This window comes from Spodoptera frugiperda, chromosome 7 (genome assembly GCF_023101765.2).
Source record: "Spodoptera frugiperda isolate SF20-4 chromosome 7, AGI-APGP_CSIRO_Sfru_2.0, whole genome shotgun sequence".
In the NCBI taxonomy this organism is placed as follows: domain Eukaryota; kingdom Metazoa; phylum Arthropoda; class Insecta; order Lepidoptera; family Noctuidae; genus Spodoptera; species Spodoptera frugiperda.
In genome coordinates, this window is record NC_064218.1 from 5,727,286 (window position 1) to 5,750,351 (window position 23,066).

At 36.4% G+C, this 23,066-nt stretch overlaps 1 protein-coding gene across 50 annotated transcripts in view; it reads right to left on the reverse strand.

Annotated features, from left to right (window-relative positions):
• LOC118265809 (titin) overlaps nucleotides 1-18,385 on the reverse strand; it is a 40,626-nt gene extending 22,241 nt beyond the window's left edge. For all 50 annotated transcript variants that reach the window (XM_050694941.1, XM_050694986.1, XM_050694957.1 and 47 more), the window contains exons 1-2: nucleotides 15,212-18,385; nucleotides 14,688-14,947 (exon numbers count right to left, since the gene is read on the reverse strand). In XM_050694941.1, the coding sequence (XP_050550898.1) occupies nucleotides 14,688-14,947; nucleotides 15,212-18,172 (3,221 nt within the window). In that variant the 5' untranslated portion in view covers nucleotides 18,173-18,385. The remainder of the gene's footprint in view (nucleotides 1-14,687; nucleotides 14,948-15,211) is intronic.
• Between the last annotated feature and the right edge of the window lie 4,681 nt (nucleotides 18,386-23,066).

The following is a 23,066-nucleotide window of genomic DNA, read 5'->3' on the forward strand; positions in this document are numbered from 1 at the left end:
ATTCCCGAACCGACATTGTATGATGTAAACCTGATTTATTTAACTGTTAGCTGAAACAAAAGTTCTGGAGAACCGGCTGTATTTATACCGCAACGTTCCAAGTAACTACTAAATAATACTTCTATTGTATGAAATCTAGAAACGAACGCTTAAATGTTATATACCTAGTGCTCATATTATGACTTCACAGAAATCTTTAAAAAGGTCATTGATATTTTGAAACGTACATAGATAACATATCTAATCTCACTGCTATTCATTATATTCTTAAGTAAACATGGGTAAAATATATAGTGGTATTTTAAAAAAGGTGTGAAGAATCGGAAATTATTTGCGTGTAGGTGTAGGAACAGTTCGCCAGTCACCGACTGTGCTAGGCAAGGTCGTCGACCATATGGCCTACCTGTCTGTACACTAAGCTAGCACGCAATGTAATTCTCAAAATTACGCAACACAGCCTGTGTTCCAATCATGATCTCTTTTTGAAATATGATCATGAACATTCACACAACATCAAACCGAGTTATGTCCTTGACTAGTCTAAATGGCGCTTGTGGTTACAATAGTTTATTATTGGTTTCAAAATCTGACTGTCTGGCTTCCTGTGCCTAATGATTTTGCGCTTGAAATCCACCACTAAATAGTTGGTTACCTTGCTAACTTCCTATGCATCACAAAAAATCACTTCATCTCAACATAATAGTTATCAACTATTAGGATGTACAAAAACACAACAAAACAGATTCGCAAAAAGATTAAAAGCAAAGTCGTGGTCGTGGTCCACCATAACTGTGCACGCCGGATGACAAAATCGCTAGTTAAATAAGGATGTAAGGCATTTTTCTGGCTATAAATGTCAAAATTTTGTGTTTGCATGACGTAAACCTCGTCTCAGTTGATACTGAACGTCCTGTGTTCGAAAACGTTAAGTTCTTACATCGACACGAGTAAACAACAAACGAGTTTGAGTGAGGCGAGGACGTGGGCCCGAGTCGGTGAGATCATCGCCGCGAATAGAGCCGCCTGAGGTCGCAGCCTGCACCACTTTACACGTCACGTATCTTTCTAATTGGCGCGCCGATTTTGTATACAATACCCGGCTTTTTAAATCACTCTCACGATATAATAAAATACATGAGAATGCCATGTATCAGTGGAAGAAAGCAACACTCGACGCAAAGCAGTCCGTCCCAACACAAACATACAATACGTAGGCAAGCAGCAACAAGATGCTCACCTAATGTATTTCGATTTGTCAGGATTACATTAAGCAGATAATTTGAAAAACACACTGAATTGAATTTCTGAGAATAAGAATGTAGGAGGCATCATATAATTGACCGGCGCAGCTCTAAATTTGGTTAGAGACTCAAACATTGACAGTGTGTCAGAAGACAACGCTTCCTACTGTTCCTACCTATACCGAGACGAGATGTAGGACGTTCTAAGGTCAATTTAGCGACGAGGAATATTTTTCAATTGAGGATCTAGTGACGAGTGGGCGCCTAATGTACGGAGGAGCACTTTACTTGTTATTCTCGTTAGCTAGATGCTGTCTGTCGCTCAATCACCATCTCACCAGACGACAGGTGATCATTATGCAATTTCAAATTAAGCTTTACTACCATCTGAAGGCGAATGCAATTGACTGTAGCTAGTGCAACGTACATATTTTTAGTAAGTATTATCCGTGAATCGGACCATTGATATCAGAAGGTGACATCACTATGTGTGTAGCTGTTAAAATATCACAAAAATGTAGTATTACATCGTATGATAAGATCGAGTAACAACGCCTATATTATGTAAGTATTGTAATAAATATAGCATTAACGACTCGTCGTGTTTCGTTGTCTTGCAATGCACAGTAACGTACAGCTTACAGAGTTATAAAGTTGTACCCTAGATTCTATGGATGTCACTCATGTGTGGCATGGCCCGAAGGCCCGACTAGCCCTCAGTATGAGCTCCCACCTGGGATTTGCATACAATACTACTAGCTCACGTACAGTTTGTGCATTCCTGGTACTAATGTCTTTCAACACACATCTATCAAACCCATTTTCATACAAAACCTGAATTTGTACTTAACAATACCAGCTCTACATTCAAAGGAAACGTTACTTTGTATAAGTGCTGTAAACTCGTGAATTAAATAAACAATTCTAACATTAAATAACAAATACGTATTCATTTCAATGTAATAAATGCTACGTTTAAATTGAACACAGAATGCTTAGAACATTAATGATAACAATTTCGCTAGGTAAAAGAACCCATACATCTCATTTAAATTCCTTGGAAACAACCGAAACTGGTTTTGACTTTTTATGTACAGCTCGCATATAATTTAAGTATGAATGTATAACAAACGTTCTTCATTCCAGACGGTGAAGGTTAGCGCCGAATCTGAGCAAAAAAGACCAATGTAGCCATGCAGGTTACCATGTAATTAACTAAAAACAATGTAACCAAAAAATATATTGTGAATCTGATTCAAGTAACCTATGGAGTTTCTTGCTCGTTCTTCTCCATAGAAATCTACACTTTGGAACGAGCAAATAGCTTCACTAGAGGACTGACCAACAGACAGACGTTATTAATATTATTATATTTGCTTTGACGTTCAAAAGTCCTGGTCTATTTGAAATAAATAATTTTGACTTTGACTTTAAATTATCTGCGGGTTGTGGTCTCCTTTGCCGTTGTTCATCGAACATTGTATGTGTATAGTGCGGATACCCGATATGGCTATCCTGCTTGTCAACCCATCTTGTGGTCTAGACGTGCCCTGAATGTTAAGGACGAGCCTACTTATCGCGCAGGCGCCAATCGGGTCACGTTCGATGATACATGTAATAAGCTATGTACCGCTAATTATTATTGTGTTATTAATATTGTAATAGCTGCTATTTATCATTTTTATGAATCATATTTAAATTATTTGCTTCTCTGTCTTAAGGAATATTTATAATGGCTTTACAAAGGCAGCCATATGGGCAAACCAAACAGTACCTACCTATGATTAAAAAATACTTAACAAACATTTATTAAAACCGCTATAACAAGTAAACAAATAAAACATCTGCATTACTGGTTACTACTTCATTCACCAGTTAGTAGAACCAAAACAAGCATTAATCATACCCACAATGACTTCTAAGAAACAAACTGAGTTTCAGGAGACTAATCGTAGGTTTCTGATATATTGCCTTGGCCTAGTATGAGTTATTGAGCACGACTGGTGACATAATGAAACTAGGTTCGAACCTTACCTTGTGTTTGGTAAAGGTTCACCCCCTGTTGCATGGTATTATAAATGAGACATAACCTGTGACAATAGAAACTTATGATATTTTATGCGAAATAATTTTAATTTAAAGAAAAACATTTAGGTTATAACCAAACTGCAGAAGTAGAAAGCACACAAGCGTAACAACTTTGGGAAAAGCTAGAAATTAAACTAACCAAACCTTACCTCCGGAGCTGTGGACTACCTAGCGGGCTTACCGTGGCTCCGGCTCAAAAAGCAGGAGTAGGAACGGGGTGGATACTAGTCAGTAAGAGACTGACACTGCCTTCGCCTCGCCAGGGCGAAAGAAGTCATTGGATGATTTTCTCCCCATTATGAAAAAAACCTAACCTAACCTCGAGCTTCAAGTCAAGCTCTTTAGTCATTAGGTACATTCCTGTTTCAAATGATGAGAGACACGCTACACGCGACCCTACATGATGATGCCCGATGCCCGCGTGAGTCCAACCACAGATGACATCAGCCGACCGAACAAACGTGATCAATAACGTGACAAATACATAAAAGGACTACGAATCAACACTATGGCTATAAAATAATCCAGAATAAGGAAAAAATCTTCCTACTGTAGGTACATACTACCTAACAAAAACTCTCTCGCCTCGCCCAAGGCGGGAGAAGTCATTGGATGATATTCCTCTTATAAAAAACCCTTAAAAAAACGATATTATGTTTCACATACAATTTCATTGGATTTTTGTTCGCTTTTGTATTTGATACGGAAAATGTTTCAATAAATTTTTTTGTTGATGGTAAATAGTTGCCTTTTGCTTTTATTTCCATCTGGCAAGTTGCCCTTGATTTTTATCAATGTTATGGCAGGTATGAGGTAGTTTACATAACGTGCTCGGATTTTAGATTTGTGTTTCATATTAAGTGTCATTTAATATGCTTGTCCCCATTATATAAATGAGTTTAAAATGAATTTTACACAACGACGCGTTTAGAAACAGGCTTTTTTTAGGGGAAGTCATCAAATGGCCTTGGGTGAGGCAAGAGAGAGTGTCAGACTTTTACACACTTACAGACTTTGACAAAAAATCTCCCCATTCCTACGTCTGTTTCATTCTTGATTCTTCTTTATTTATTTCTTTTAGATAAGAGAGAACAAGACAGACTTTGAGATCAATCAATGGCTTCTCCTGCCTTGGGTGAGGCGAGAGGAAATTCAGACTCTTTCTGACTAAAAACCATATCATTACTACTTCTGCTTCGTTATCGATTCTCCTTTTAGATAAGAGAGAACAAGACAGACAGTTTACAATTTATGAGTAATCTATGCAACCCACTGCATTCTACGTAAAGGCTACCGGAAACTGAGGTCACTTCACAGGACGTATTCTAATCATTTTCCTTATTCCATACATATGTAACTGCAGTATATAAATATGAATATTAATTGTATAATGTTTAATTATAGTAAAGTACTTTACATGATTATTTCAAGGTTAATGTTAAGGACAAATTAACTTTGTTTACTTAACTCACAAGAAAACATTGAAATCTAATGTTATTTTCCTGTTAAGCACATTAATTTGGATACACTGCATACATTAAAGTGTCAAAAAATTCGTCGTTGCAGCGTTAACTGTTGAAGCAGTGTACTGTGGACCCAGTTGCAAACATGTTGCCGTATAAACACCGGCACAGAGGCACGATACAGTAGCGACCATAAATTGCCCTTTCTGCTCCACAATAGTCAACAACAGAGTGTTGCAAGCCATAACAAAACTCTCTCAGTCACGGTGGTCGCGCACGTAAGCCTCACGTGTCACACTCGAGTACGCTGCGCCGGCGCACGCCGAATCTACGATCTACGGGCTACGGACAAACTGGGGCCTTAGTCTGCTATTACAATTGTGTCAGAATGGTCGATCACTGAGCAGTGCAAGAGGGATGGAGCTATACAACCTACATAGCTCCGTCCCTCTCGCACTGCTCAATGATCGACCATTCTGACACAATTGTAATAGCAGACTAAGGCTGTTCTTCGACGGTCGCCGTCCGCTTTCACAGACTAACCATGACTGTCAACCAGCGGAGCAGTAAATCGTTGACACTGCTAATTAAATCCGTGTAATTTATTTGCGGCAATTAATCGGTTTAATTGAAGTTACTATACTCCTATACTAGCTTCCTTTAATAAACATTAAGTCTCATTACACAAATGATCTAGTCTAGGTACCTATAATGAATGTCTCTAGAGAAGACTGGTTCGTAGAATCTTGTTTGTGTTCTATTTAAATTGATATTTCCTTCCTTAGATATTTCGACTATATGTACTGATTGGGGTAAAGCTATTTTCACGACATTTCTGTGGATTTTCTTCTTTCCTTTTTTAAGTTTGTTTTACCTAAGCTATGACGCATATGCATTTATTCGTTAGACGGAATTTGATGTATGTTTGAACACGTCAGGTACTTGATGATCAGCAAGTTAAAGTAAGTGTTTAATAAAATACATATGTATATAGGTGCCTAATCTATTTACTTATACACGTGTGTCATCGTCATCATCACTATACAAGTAGGTATTTCCTATATAGCGTCAACATAGGTAAAATAAATATTCGTCATCACATCACCAGCCACGAACGATAATTTACAAAATATATTAGTTGGGTAAGTAAATCATAGCTAATGGCTCCACAGGACTATTACACCGTGTAGGTAGGTAATATAACTATTGCTGAACACGGCAATATAACACAGAATCAAACGACCTATTTAACACGCTACCGCTGTCATGTCCGTTGTCTTACCACCTACAGTTTCATTATTCAAAAGTGAGCCAACTGAAATCAATAAACACGGACGTATTGTACCAAGGTTATATCAGTAGCTAAACAAATTATCCGTTTAAATATTTTGTTTTGAAATTAGCATGAAATTTTATATTGTATCTATAGTACCTATGTTATATGTATAGAAAAGGGGTTGGTAGAGGTGTTCTATATTATACATTTTGCTAGTTAGATAGGTATAGTCTGGTGCTTTTCATCTGTGAGATATTTTGAAATACGAAATTCTAACACAGAATCAACAACAGCCTATAAGTGGCTACTGCTGACCAAAGGCCTCTTCTCATACGGAGAAGGTTTGAGCATTAATCACCACGCTTGCTCAATGCGGGTTAGCGATTTCAAACTTATAATCAGATCAGATCAGATACTGACAGGCAATAATACAGCTGTATAAAATTGTGATCTGTATACACTATCAAATTCAAAGAAGCGCGTCTTTATTTGAAATGATTTATATTTATTTAAATAAATAGACACGTATTCAAGGAACAGTGAGTAGCAACATTTTTCTCTTATTGTCAACATTGCTAAAAATAGCTGTGTATTAGTATGCTGAGCCGTTTCTAGGAAACAGCTGACTATACGACTATACTCAATAGTCATGTTATTAACTTATGTTTTGCAGGACATAATTATTATTGAGCAAATTCTTCATTTTAAATACTTTGTGCATTCCATGAAATTGCAAAATTCATTCAAAACTGTTAATCATTCGTATTTCGAAGTTGTTTAACCATGCAGGTTAATGCACTTTTAGCATCCTATTGGGTCCACAGAAGAATGGCTTCAGTCCAGCCAGACTACACTATTGGAAAGAGTTTAGAATAAGAAGGAAATCAATTGAAGCAAAACTATAAAGCAGAGCAAATCAACAAACTTCTAGGATCTATTTACTTAAAAAAATATTATATTTATCATTGAAGCAAGTAACTAAACAAGAAAATAGCCAGACTCTTCTATCTCTTTCTCTGCCACCAGATGCAATTATTTTACAGCTCAAAAGCCGTGTCATTACACTATCAGTACTCAGATTAATTAACGCGGTATGTGAAATCACATTGTCGGGGTTTATCTCTTGGACTGACATGAGCCGTGCACGCGTGCAAGGACAGGTGAGATGACGCAACCGATCTGGGACGAACGATCGGTTCTTTGTATTGCAGACGAAGATAGATCATCGACCAACAGACACTCAGTATCTAATTGAAATGTTAGACAGTAGACTAAGTCATTCCGTGTTCTAGTCACGAGTTTAGCTTCAAATTGAACTGCAATAAATGCGAATATTTCGTATTTTCCTCGTCGTCCGAATAAAGTGAAGTAAATATGTAGGTAAGACCGATAAATCTGAGAACAATAGATGACTAAAACAACATTAAATTAATAACTCATTTTGTAGTAAACATGGTATAAATAGTGATGAGCACTGACGAATTAATTAATCGATTACTCGCTATTTAGTTTCAATAACAAAATGTCACAAGTACAACAATCGAATGAGAGAAGCTCTATGTATAAATGCAATACGGATTGTTGCAAGTGAATAATGCACTTATATCCGAGACAGAAAGGTCAGCAGAAGGCCACTCTGGCGCAACTAATAATAGAGGCCTACGTAATGCTTTACTGCTTAATCATTTAAATATATTCATCAAATATTGCATCTCCTTCCTATGCAGTATATGACGTCATCGTTAAACTAATCAAAATAATGGGGAAAACTCTTCTGTTATTTGATGAATGATTGATTGATGATGATACATACAAAACTGCTAGTCATGAGCTGTATATGTATATGGTGTGCCTTAATTAGAGACATTTCCTTTATTTAATTTCATTATAAGATTATTTAGACACCACTGACAAACCGTAGGTAAAACATCGTTTGAAATCCCGCATTAGGCAAGCGTGGAGATTAATGCTCAAACCTTCTTCGTGCTAGAAGAGGCCTTTGGTCCTCAGTGGCCACTTATAGGCTGTTGATGTGAGAGTCATTTCCATAAATTGCTTGCTACAGGAGTAACGGAAAAATGCGGAAAACTTACAGGAAAATTGAAATATTTTCTTTAATATCCAGACAAAAAGAATCGTGAGATTCGTCAGCATATAATGCGTCAGCACTAATAATTTAATGCTAAATTTAATGTATGTTTTTTTACCCAACACACGTGTTCAGATAGCATGCTTTACTATACATATACATATAAATACTCGTATATCATTATTGCATGTTTGTATCACACCTCGCCTCGTTTGATTTATGTACTTGTTTCAATGAATTGTGATTAGGTACTCATATTATTGTGTACAACAGTTTAATTTCTGCGATGATTTCATGTAAGTTGAGCAAGCAATGTTTGAGTTTGATTTTGGTGTTCAATTTCAAGAAGCTGTGTACGTACAATTTGGGTGCAATGGAGCCACTAGCTGTTTTTCTTTTTCATTTCTTGATAAATATTTTCTAATATCTATTAATTATTTCGTATGTATGTATGTGTTCATTAATTGATTACGTATGTCGTATGAAAGGCAATTACATTTCCTTTAAAATGAGTGTATTTTATTGTAAAACGAACATTTCTTTTTTAAGTTATAGAGTGTTGTTTAAAATTAAAAAAAACGCTAATGGGTCTAATTATTGTATTTTATAAATTAAAATATTATTCTGATTTTTTTAAAAATACAATTGCACCTTAATTCTATAAGCATTATTATCTTTATGGAACTACTTTATTTACCTTCGTAACGTCAAGGTTAAATGTGAAAACCATGGCAGGTGGGTATAAATCACTAATGCGTTTATAATTCGCTTTACCTTCAGTTATCATTTACTTATTTATATTCAAGGTGTCATTGAAAACTGTTGTAAAACATGATAAAATAAATTCGTGCAACAATACGTCCCCTTATTACCATTTGCCCGACCCGCAAATGTAGTAAGTATAGGTAGTATAAGATTGAAATGAGAGCAGCTCTGTACCCTTAGTACGAGTTCGCTTTACGTTAAATGAAAACAAAATGACAGCCCGTCCGATGCTCTGATTGGCCGGCGAGAATGAACCAACCAATCAAAGCGCCGAACGCGCTCTCGTTTGGATTACTTTAAACGTAAAGGAAACTCATACTAAGGGTACTGAATATTTGTTAAAAATCTCTTTAATCTTTACTGATAGAGAGAGAATGCAATATCTTATTGTGCTATCTATAGGCAAAATCGAAGAAAACAATGTACCTATCTACTTATTAGATAAATAACTTTTCGTATCATATCCACAGATTAAAAATTAGTTGCAACATAGATAAACATGACATGCTTACACGAATCTTATCTGTTACAGTATAATATTTTTATTTTGAAAAATTATAAGATTAGCAGGATATCCTAATTACTTATATCGAATGGTATTACCAAATGTTTCTACAATAAAGAAGATTACGTATCTTCGATTCCAATTTACTTAACATTCCGTAGTACATTGTATCATTATATCTAAAATAATTAAATTATACAAAGAATGCGTAACAATGACTGCAGGCGTAGGTAGTAGTCGAGTTCCTAGGTGTATTAAGATTTGCATACGCATGGAAAAGTTTCCGAATCGGACTAATACCACTTAACGTAAGTGGTTGATTATATACAATTACCTATACATCATTATTCTGGTACCTTATGGTCATCAGCCATTATTAAATATGTAAAAATTGAGACTAACAATTCCATATACTCGGAAAAGAAATCAAAAATAGCACCTCTTCAATAAATTGTAAAAGTCTACTGAATATATCAATACTTAGTTACCTACTAATTAAATCAATTAAACATTGACAGTTGACAATCAGAAATGTCAATAAAGTTGGTATAAAATAGAAAAGGAGAAACTAGTTGCTTTCACGAGAGTTATCGCAAAACTTGTTCCGATCTCTTCAAACCTACCTTTAGAGAACTGCCAATAAAAACTGGATTTATGGTAACAAAACGTTGCAAATTACACGAGCCACTCGGCCACATAAATTGACAATGTACAAGGTAAATTAATGGGTACACTGTCTTTAGTCTTCACTTTAATATTTACGTCTCTATCCGCTTATTTCTTTCCATTCCAATCGTCCCCTTTCTAAACCTAATAGATTGTTTAAATATCTTTTCCTATCAATATTTTATCTTTATAGTTGTCTGTAAGGTCATACTAAACTGCTTAACAGATTTGGAACATATATAGAGCACATTACAGCACATAAATTCCAGTAACGCCAAAAAAGGTGCGGGCGCCACGGAGTTTTATTTTCCCTAATATAAGTTATGTACATAATATTATGACACGAATGCGTGTTCGTACAAAATAATTAAGCTACACTAATGAACATACTCTAATTATGCCCACAACCTCTGGGAAAAAGTTCCAAGATGCCGATAAATTAATTAATAATAATGGGAGGTGAAACCATTCTCTTTTTCTCTGTGTGAAGAAGTCTGACCGAAAGTATGTGCAGTTTACTCGTGAATTTACACTAAACTGCTAAACCAATTTTGCCGAAATTTGGCAAATATTGCAACATTTTGAGTTTACATTAGTGTAGTTTTAGATAACGTGGGAAATTCTCAAAAATCCTATCTATAAGTAAGTTTAAACTACTAATATTAACTCAATATAACTTTGTTAGTATATCTATATCAAATTAAATACTGAATAAAGTCTTCATAATGCAATTCAAAATTCACAATGACTGAGCAGTAGTCGCGTCGGTTGAACAAAACGACGCCATTTAATTTTACGATTTGCCAGACTCAATCAACGTTAATTTATACGTCTGATTGAAATGAATGGAAGTTAATTAACCAGATCATCAGTCTTTAAGTAAGATACGCAGAATGCGATAGGCGAGGATAGATAGAGGTGCCTGGCGCGGTTCGGTACCACTACTACTCCTACACGTTACACTAGGAACCGAAAGAACATTTTGCAGTAAATTAACTTTTTACCAAAAATATATCCTAACTGTTACAACTTTAAGGTTATATTCCGGTGACATTGTTCGACATACATTAATGTCAGCGGTTTATTTGGTTTTAATTTTAAAAGTGTCCTTCGTGCTCGGTCACTGGGAACGGAACACACGATGTGGCGTGATGTAACGCCATCGCGGGTAGCCGACGAGATACATTCTGTACAACTATTTCAAAACTTTAATTTATTGCTGCCCATTATGGTTTAAATTAGGTCTCTAGTCTACATTTACACACATATTTGTAAGTCAGTAATGAAGGTTAGACTGACATTTGATGGTGCTCTACCAAATGTAAAAAATCAAGTCAATAGTATTTATGTCCCTCGAAAAGTAACTACTGTTCGCAACTACACGAAAAACAGGAACGAACCTTCTTTGACCATAGAGGTATCTACAGAAGTATCTTTGTAGTTGTGTAATGTGTACGTACTTATACCTTGTTTGTATTCCATACACAGTACGATCCAACCAATTCTAATGAATGAATTTCATAACGTTCAATAAATATAAAGCAGCTACCCGATACTTGATTTGATCAATTTCTAAGGAATTCCACACCTGTCGCTAACACACATTCTCTAAACAAAGGAGACCTCAAAAGTATCGAACTGCTGTAAAAGCTATTGTATTAAAGTCATTGTTTGATCAGATGTGAGAATGTTAACATGGCCGTATTATTATCATCAGCGTAAACCGTCAACCGAGGAACTAGTGATCCGGTCGAGTAATTTCGACCTACCAACACAATACACTTGTGTCTTAGACGATTATAAGATCAGTCATAAGAACAATCATGATGTCTACCTGTACCATCTCTGTTCCTACGTACCGCCTACATAGGACACAGTGCTACTATGTTGTACGTACTTTTTGTCTCCAAACAATCGCTTGTTTCCCGCCTGACGTAATGTCAATAAATCACCAGCCAGTTATTTATGCTTCTTATAACCTTCTACATTATCTGTGCACGTTAGCGTATCTATGTAATAAGGGTTTATTCAACGCAACCACAGGTAATGTACCTACGTTATGTAACGCTATCAATCAAGTTGATAGCGATAAATACGGAACTGATAACTAATCATTTATTTTATTCTAAACAGTTGTTGTTATTACCTTAATCTTTTTAAATTTTTATTAATTTGCGGCTCAAACAAGAGTGTAAAGTGTTATTCCGATAAAAATAAATTTTCAGAATGTAAGAGCTATTTGGGGCGCACAATTAAAACTAATTGGCAGTAATCATTATCATTGCACGTTTACAGCGCCACATTCGGCTCTAATAATGATAAAGTATAATGTCAACTGTAAAACAAAAACAACTTGGTAACAAACAGAGAGATTAATCTCAGCATACGGTAGGTAATGGAATTTTATCTTAATAACAGTCTGAGTGAGACACAAAATTAAAGATAAACGAAGCTATAAGAATGCATTAGTTTCCTAATGACATGTCTGGGAGAGGCTTACGTAGACGGTAGAACTAATGTCCTACCTACATAGGATGAAGGTAAGTAGTCGTATACAAGTTATAAGTAAACATATTTCAGATCGGGGGCGATACTAATTGTATTATTCGATATACGGCCCACGCGAGTGAAGCAAGCAATAAAAGGCTGTTGCTAAACCGATAGAGGTGGCGGCGTGACTCACATATTACCATACTTATTTATACTTATAACTAACTTCTCACCAAGTTGAGAAATAATTTGATTTGACAGAGTTCATCGGGTAAAGTCACATGGCCGTGGACGCATAGCCGTGACATTGTAGATACACAGACACACACGATAACAAAAATATTTACTTCGACTAGGCACTCTGCCAGACGAGAGTGAGTACGTTCTTTAGACAATCGTCAATCAATTTCAAACATTGGGAAAATACTTCCAAATTGTAAACTGAACTCGCCATGTGTTAGGGTCAAACAGATGTCTAGTTGAACAATGAATAATCTTAATTTAATTCTTCATTCCTATTTACAAGTCACCGAGTCAATGTCCACGCTAAATTCAATTAAATAATTTACTTAAAGCAGCAATCATGGTTTGTACACTTGCCTATATTTACCAATAGCCAACCTATCTAGTAGATTATTTATTATCTTCAGTAGTAACAATCTATAATCGTCTAATATCAGCTGTAGGTAGAAGGGCAAAGTGATATTATTTAGACATTACGACAGCAACAAGACATTCGGTTAGTAAAGTTACAAGTGGTTGCGTAACACTTCATTAGGCAGACTGTGTCGTGTCACAGATCACCGTAACGCACAATGTCGGAGACCGTAACAGTACGTTTGCCCGGCCACGACCGCACATTGTACATTGTAATAAGATTCACCAAACTAGTAGTTTCGTTGTATCTTCAAAAGTCGTGGCGTGAAACAAAACGTATGCTTCTCATAAAAAAAAAGCATAAATCACAGAAATATTTCAAGTATGACGTTGAAAAATAACTGACGTAAAAGACGTTAATAAAATTGAATCATCGTTGCATGATCTGCTGACCATATTCTTTGAATTTCTTTGTAAAAAAAAACAAACGAGTTACGACAACGTCGCGAGCGGTTACTCGGATGAATTTCACGGTCAACGTCGTGCTCACTCACTCTACCTTAATATAAAAAGTGATAAACATAGCTACGAGTGTAGCTATAGACGCTATTACAAAGAAATTATTACCAAAATACATCGTTACGTCAACTCTTTGGTAACAAACGACGTAATGTGACGTCAAATTGTCTATTCTATTTATCATTCTACTCAAATCAATCGATTCAACGAAACATCAACTTTAATACACTTACTACTACTTTCTGTTTTCACTAAAATCGCTTAGTTTTATGCGCAAATATTTCCTAAACAATTCGCTGTCACTCATAACTAAACAGTTTATAATGAAACAATGCTCGTTGCGTAGCGTTATGCGTTATATGACCCATATTGTCATGCTTTATCAGTGTAAAACCTACAAAATTTATCTCAATATCAGTGGCACACCTGACGAAATGTTCTTTTGTGCAATAACATCATGAATTAAAGGACAAGAGAATGTATGATCAAACAATATTTTTGCAAAACGCAGAGCAGTGCATTAAATATTCTTGATTGATACCCACTAAAACCGAATCATTTTAATAACCCAATTATTTTTGTAATTAAGCTGCGTCATCAGTAACTAATCTTAGCTTTGTGTTTATTTTGTATACAAGTTATAATAAAGTTTTAAATAAGATATCTCTTAACGTTTTAAAATAAAACACCTGACTACAACGAAATGACGCCATGAATCGTTCAACGTTCTTGCAAACCACGCTAATGGCGATGCGCACTCATCAATTTAACTGCAGTCAGAATGACAATTGCCAGCAATACAGGTACAGGTATAGGTATACAGCCACGTACGTATTTGTGCGAAAGGATAGTGAGCAGTTAGGGACAATCAGCATGTGACCTAGTTGTTTATGATGCGCGGAATCCTACACAAATGCAAAACGTTGTCGTGTCAAAAGGTGTCATTATAAAAATAGAAATTAGATAGTAAAAGGCACAGATCACTCACCCACAGGTGCAGATTTCACAGATGCACTGTTCCTTAGTGACAATCTTCTCTGGTTTCTTGGGACCGGGGCCCTTGGGCCTGGTCTCGTCGATGATGACGGTCTCCTCAACTGTAGTCCTGTCGTCTCGCATTGTTCTCCTGTCGTCGATGATGGTCTCATCGTAGACGGTGCTGACAGTATCCTTCCTCGTAGTGTCCGTGATGGCACGGTCCACCACGTCGTATTCTCGAATAACGTCTTCGGTCGTTTGGACATCGCGCTGAAATTAATTTAATGTGTTAATATCTTATGTACTTCAGATTTCTTGTACTGTCATATATTTTATCAATTACTTTCTCCAAACTGATAAAACAATTAGAATATCACTTAATCAGTGCATTACTGTGATTGATACTTTGGTGTACAAAATGTCTCGTTATCTAAGTATGCCAAGTTTAGTTTGATGTCAATAGAGATTACGAATGAAAACACACTTTTCAAAATAGAGTAGGTATCTAGTATCTACATATTGTAAAATGCTTACCAAGTTTTTGAAGTCTAACGCGCTCTTGTCGACGTAGACGTCCGTCCTGATCTTGTCGTCTTCCTTAGCATCTTCGTAAGTTGTTATTTTTCTCGTAATGCCATTTTCAGTGATGTAACGAGTGACTTCAATTTGACTCCTGTTCTTTTCCACTTCAAATGCCTTTCTAGTCGTTTCGCCGGTAGTGGTACTTACGACAGTAGTTTCTTCTGTATCAAGTCCTTCGTATAGGTCCTTCACATCTTCATTAATCTTAGTTCCAAATGTGACTTTCTCAATCCTCTTAAAAGGATACTTTTTCACCGTATCTATAATTTCTTTAAGGATACGGTCGTCAATGTTTCTGTTAATAACTATGTTTTTGTTGCTCACTCGTACATCTTTGTTGAACTTAGAACTCTCAATGATTTTTCTCAAATCACTGATGGATGTAAAATCTTTAATATCTCTAGATGATAAAATGATATTTTCTTCTGTGTCCTGTCGCTTTAAGTGATGTCTTGGTTGTTCAGGCCTGCCGAATGGTGACATCTCCTTAGGTCTCTTAGGCCTGTCGTCGTCTGTTTCATAAACAAATTTTCCATTCCATGTCCCGGTGCTCCTTTCATATGTGGTCAAAGTATCTTTAGTTTGAGAAGTAGTTTTGGATGTGGACTCTTTCGTCAGGTTTTCTTTCTCTGTGGTCACGAAATCAGTAGTGTCTTTCACATCTTTTATGTCTCTTACTGACTGAGTGTCAGTAGTTGTAGTTTTATATGTCGTTGTCTGATCAGTCGTATCACGAACGCGGGTGTCATGCACATCGTCTCTATCAGTGACATATTCTGTTATTGCCTTCTTCTTGGTGAAATCACCTCCATAGCGGTTGCTAGTAGAAGCAATTTCTTTTCCATTCTTATATAAAGATGACTCCTCTGATACTTGCAGAGAACTTTTAGGAACTCCATCTTTACCAGTGTCATAGTGAGATTCTTTATCCAGTACATGTCGTGTATACTCGTGTTCCGGTTTTATTCCCGTACCACTGACATTATGACTCTTCTCGTAGGTGGAATGTTCTTTGTTATCACCCCACTCTCTATGAGAAGTGTCCACGATACGTTCTTTTCCGTCAACAATTTCAACAACGTAAGAAGACGTCGATGCTTGTTGAGCACTACTTGTATTACTTTTCATGATTTTCGTTGAAAAGTTTATGTTTTCAGTATTCGGCACTTGTAATATATTACCCACTTTCCTTAGCTCATTTTGAATAGTAGTGTCATATCCATAAAAGTTGGATGAATCTGTCTGATTCATATTACGTCGGCGATCATCAACCATTTCCTTATTGACTGTGGTGACGTTGTCAACAACATCTCTTCGATTTTGGTTTGTGTTGTTAGAAACATTTCTTGTCTGATAGTGATCATCTTTTATTGATGAAGTTTGTTTATCAGATGTTGTATGTTCACGAGTAGTGTACTGTTGATCAGAAGTTAAATGTTCCCGAGTTGTGTAATGTTGATCAGTTGTTGATTGTTCACTTGTTGTGTATTGTTGATCAGATGTTAGATACTGACGACTTGTGTTATGTTGCTGGTCAGATGTTAAATACTGACGATTAATGTCATGCTGCTGGTCGGATGTTACATACTGACGACTTGTGTTGTGCCGCTGGTCAGATGTTAGGTTATCGCGGTTTGTCACGTACTTTTGATCAGTTGTTACTTGATCACGGTTTGTTAAGTATTGTTGATCATCAGTTAAATGCTCGCGGTCTGTTATGTACTGTTGATGCTTAGCAACATTATCTTTCTCCGTTGTAATACTTGAATGAGATGTCATTTGATTTCCATCCTTTATGAATTTTGAGTCTTGTTTTACAGTCAATTCACTAGTGGGTCTCTTTCCATCCTTTCCTGTGTCATAATTGGCTTTCATGTCATAATTTTGGACGCTGTGAGCGGACTGGGGCTTCATGCCAGTTCCACTTATGCTCGCATAATCCTCCTTAGATGAGTGTTCTTGTGCATCTCCCCACTCCCTCTTAGAACTGTCTACGATACGTTCCTTGCCGTCGACAATCTCGACTACGTACGAGGATGATGAGGATTTTGTGACATTGCTGCTCTTAGTTTCACTTGTCTGCGAAGTACTAGTATATTCTTTAGTATTACCTCTCTTATCCAAGCTGCCTTCACCTCCGTAGAAGTTAGATGAGTCAGATCGAACCGTTTGGGTCCTTTGAGAGGGCTCTGGAGAGTTGCGGTAGGTCACTCTCTCGTTTTGTTTTGTGTTTCTTTGATCGTTAGTATTCGATTTTGTTTGATTAATTAAATTCTGACGCTCCGATTGGAGAAACGAATTTGAGGCGTTTGCATTTTGAGATCGTTTCACATACGTGTTAGAGTTGTGAACATTAGACGAAGAGTTATCGATGAAGCCTGTATTAAGAGTTTGATTCGGAGCTGAGGAATCAGTCGTTCTGTCAAAAGATTGGCTGTGACTAGAGCCTGATTGCTGAACAGAAGTTGATGAAGTCTGGAATGTTTCAGTTTTAGAATTCTGATGGGATGAAGAAGACTCCTGGAGGACCGAACTAGAGACATATTCTCCCGATGTTGACTGCGCCATGTCACTCACATTATGCTCCAGCGCGCGCGTCTGAGAAAGGTCACTAATGGAAGGAGCTTCCGTAATAATGTAGTGCGGGTGGCTATTGTAATGCTCCGATATAGTGGAGCCGGCTATTGAAGTGTGGTCCGAAATATCAGTTATCATAAGCGGGTCATCCTCCTCGACCTTAACTTCAATGTACCGGACCTTCTTACCCGACGAGCTGACCTTCTGCACCGTGTTACTACTACTGCTTTGCACCGAAGTAGTCGAACTTGTCTTCTGAACACTAGTCGATGCACTACCAGAAGAGGTCACTTCTGACGTCTTTGATTGTTTAGTCTTTTTATTTTTTATCGTCATTTTGGTCCCACAACGTAACTTATTAACATGCAAACTTTTAAATTAATTGTACAGGAGATTCTTAAATTACCACGTTAAAATATTTTTTAAATAAAAACTAATCACATAATATAAATATCGTCAAACATTTGCCATGTACAAAGTAAATATTGGTCGCGAGAGTCGTTCGTGTCGTGTGTCGCTGAGTGCGCGCGCGCTCCTCGCAACTGACTCGCGGATTGTGGTACTCTGCGCGTGCGCCCCTCACACCTTGACGCCGCGCATCGCGCCCACCAGAGTTCTCCGACACGTAAGCGCTTACATCTCACTGTTGGACTCATACCAAAAATGGCGTAAAAGCTGCTAAACTCACTGCTTACTTAATCACGAACCTTAGTCACCAATAGTGCGCTACACAATAATTAAACGATCGACAATAATATCAATTCACCTTGATCTGACTGTGTCGCCGAACAAATCCCACAGATCGATAAGTTCCAAGTAGCTAGCTAGCCACTGATGTTTTAAATATCAACCACAACACAACATAAGCACCACTCCTCAATGAATAAAAAATATTGAATATTCCTTCAGTAGAGACTTGCGCACTAAGTATTCATCAAGACACTAATACAATTATTATATTTTCAACAACACATGTCATGTTCCCTGCTAGTTCCGTACTTGTAGAGAGACTCGTGATTGTGGAATCTCTGAATACACTAGACTTACATGGCTTCAGGCGCGTACCGACGGTAATCCTATGAAAAGCGAGCGCGAAGTGGGTAACTTACGTGAAAATGACCTAGTTTTATACATTTCTCTTTATTCATGAAAATCATAGCCATTAGTGGCACAGGGTCACATTTTGTTTGATGTCGTACAAGAAATATTTAACCTATGTAACTTTGGCTGTAACTTAGTGGAGACTTAAGAACTATAGCTATCCTTTCTGTAGGTCCTATGTTGACTAATAACGTTAGTTGACTTTAGTTTACATATACTTAAGTAATTTTCTGCATTTTGAACTATTAAGTATATTATTTCCACACGAAATTAAAACTCGAATTTCGTAAAGAAAATGCATTGAAGCAAGTGACGAAAAGGTTTGACAAAAAACTTTATCTGTCGAACAATCATTGATTATTTTTTCATACATGTTTTCATTCATAAAAATATTGTACGCCTTCGTTAAAGAATAACTTCATAAGGCTAAGCTGCCCACACAGTTCTATGTTAAATGATACAAGTGAACTGATCTCAGGGTAGGCACGGGCTGGTTATGTGACACAGATATTTGCATAATATTTTGGTGCAGTGCAACTTCCAGATTCGGTAGTCGGCCCAGCAAGCGATGCAATGCGCTTCGATCGGAGCCCACTGCATTCGAATGACCTGGATTTTTTAGCAAACATTGAACATGTACTAGCTATACACAGATACACTTGAAAGAAATTCGATATTTTGTGAAATGAACAATGAAATGTGTATGCAAACGAGTAATACCTATGTAGGTATTAGGGTTTGCAATCCGGTCCGGCGGATCCGGTAATCCGGCGGATCCGGCGTGTCTTTGGACCTACCGGATCCGGTGAGTCGGCGCCGGATCCGGTGGCGGATGTAAAGCAAAAATACACGATTTCAATACCTAACCGAAATAAAATTCTGAGCTCAATATAAGTTCACAATGCGATTGTGTAGTCGTGTATTATTAACTTATTACTTGTTCAGTCAGAATATTTACTGCTTTTTTTTGTTAAATTCAGAACGGAAATGTTTATGTATCTAGGGTATAGAGGGAAAGTTAATGCTAAAACAGAAACAGATTATGAGAAAATACTTAAAAAAGAATGACTGCGTATGAAGTAGAAGGAGTAAAATGGAAAACACATTTCGCTGATCTACAGTTACTTGATGGCGATTAGGCCAATCAGTGTTGAGGCAGAAAGGGCCTTTTCTGCCGCAGGTTATATTTGTGCCATCAGAAGCAGACTAGGAGACAGTACTATAAACACTATTTGTTTTCTTAGATCGTTTTTTCAGGCACAGAAATAATTTTAATTTGAATTTTGCATTGTAGAAAATAAATGCTTCTTGTTTTGTTATATAACTGTGTAGATTATTAATAAGAGTTTAATAGTATTATTATTACTTAAGTACTTTCAGATACTTACATAAATAGGTACAGCAATAAGTGAGAGTCAGACTGATTACTTTATTATTAAAAATAGTTTCATAATTTGATTTAGTACAAATAGTACCAAAAATTACAATAAATACCAAAAAATATAATTAAAAGTGATTTTATTTTCCATAAATACGTATTTTATTTTCTTTTTATACATTATTATCAAAACTATAAACCACTAAATACTAGGCCCTAAGTAACTTTAAAATCCGGCCGGATCCGGACGGATCCGGCCGGATTAGCATCAATCCGGTGAATTCCGGCCGGATTGAAAATCATACCGGATTGCAATCCCTAGTAGGTATGTAGGTGGTTGTATTTATAGATTGTGATAGAAACCGATTAGCTTTTGTTTTGGAAGACTGTGAATTTTATAGAGGTTGGAAACTAGAATACGGTAGTTTCCTACTAGTCAAATTCAATACTTTTATCGAAATGTCAAAAACGTTACGTTTCTATGAATTTTGTAGGAGAACGTAACTTATGACGTCATAATTTTGTGCGTCAAATAACATACTTTCTTCTCTAAAATTAGATAGAAAAATTTAATAAATAAGTATAGCGTCAAATTAATGAATGAAAGTAAGATTATTTTGGGATATTTTATTATATTGAAAAATCAAAATCATTTATTTTTGACCTAAGAAACTACCCAATTATTGTGCCACAGATATTTCTCTCTCCCAATATACCTAATGACACGGCCTTTTTTGGTGCAATTAGAAAAGAGTTTAGTTAGGTATAGATATAATATTTCTACCCACCCGTTTGAGAAAACCTTGATAACCTAGGTACTTACATATATTATTTGTTTTTATTTATGACTGTAGTTTTATTTTAACTTATGAACAGTTCACTAAAAATCTCGCAAGACCTCGATGGTCCAGTCACAGTTAATAAGAGGAAAAAGTATATGGGTCGAGTTCAAGTGAATCATTTATTATTCTTATGTAAACAGATATGCATATACCTAGTACTTGCCTACTAAGGTTTTATTGTAATTTGTTTTGAAGCTGATTAACGCTGTGTAGGTCACTCTCTGATACCTAGGTGCCATTTGAATAAACATGCTCTTATAAGGAAAAACTTATCGACTTAAAGGCATGTCATGAATTCTTAAAACTATTGGGACTAATGATTCTATTAGGTAAACCTGTACACAAACTATTTTGATATTTTGAATAATAACCTTCAAGAAAGTCACTGAAATTCAGACGCAAAATCTGGGAATATTCGAGAACGATATTTGGTCAAGAGCATAAATAAGGACATGTATGAATCACCTTTTATTTCAGCTGTGAGTATCATCATCCCTCCGCGCCGGTTCTTGGAAGCGCCAGTGGCTCGAGACAGTCGAGACCACTCAAAAAAGATGCTGATTGAAAAAGACTGACGGGACGGGAACAGGAATATCATAGCTACTTAAATAAACATTATTAATAAGAATAAGTTATTTAAATAAACATTTATTCTCCATTACGTAGAGTCGTACACCTCCATCACCTCCACTGTCCAAAATTCCAAATCTCCTACCATAGATAACAAATACCGATGAGGTTACCAAAAACAATAGAGTGCTAGTAAAAAGCCCCTAAAAAAAAATTAAAATTAAGAAAATATATTCGACTGGATCGAAGTCGATCGAACCCTCATTCTCAATGCTCAACGGCCACATTTACGACTCAATCAAACAAGTCTTTCACAACAATTTTATATTATTTGTTTCTTTAATTGTGCTAAAATGTATAAAAAGTATTACCGAATTATCGATGGCCAAGTCTGATCAAGTAAAGGCATTAATGCCCGCGCCAGACGTGGGTTGCGCAAGGCCCGTTGCCTTTGCCTATACATGGCAGTGGGTGGGCGACTTGTCTTTGAATCACGCGCCCACGGACCAATTGTCTTGTCTGAATGCAACTAGCTCACCAATATACGCTTAATCTCTGCTCCAAACCGTTACTTTGAGGCAGTTGACTAATTATATATTTAAAATATGAATGTAAAAAGTTATCTACTACAGTACCTATTTCATTTCTTTTGAATAAACCAGTTTATACGACACACGCACGCCTTCTTTTTTAAGACTTAGGTAAATAGGTACCTACCTTCCTATTTGTGTTTACATCCTGATCTCATTTCTCTTGATTAATATGCACACAGTACTTACCTAATTTCTTAAATAAGGTACTGAGTGCCGTCGCTGTCAGCTTGCCTGTTTGTAATTAGGTAAATTATTATTTTGTTCCATAAAAAAACTAACCTTTATTTGAACATGTACTTACGCCTTTCTCCCATGGAGATAATATAAGCATAAACTTCAGAACGCCACCTATCTACAGTTATTACGGTTCAATACTTACTTATCTTCTGTGATTTGCATCACATTCAATTAAGATTCGGAGTAAAGTCGTCAACATTAAAACAAACGTTCTTCCAGATCTTCACTGAGTTTAGAGTTACTTCATCAGAAAAGCCGGGAAATAAGCAGAATAAGACTTGTTCTGCCATCTAGTAAAATAAACGAAAACATAAATTAAACAGTCGTGTAGATGGCGTTAAAATCTAAAAAAGTTATTTTTTAAATAGCACGAAACTGTACAGTACTGCCATCTAACAACGAAAAACTGAACTTCATTATTGGATTGGAATGTCCGCAAGTTACAATAGATAATATATTCGTTTGATAGAGGGCAGTAGTGGTTGCAAACGTCGATAAATGGCCGCGTG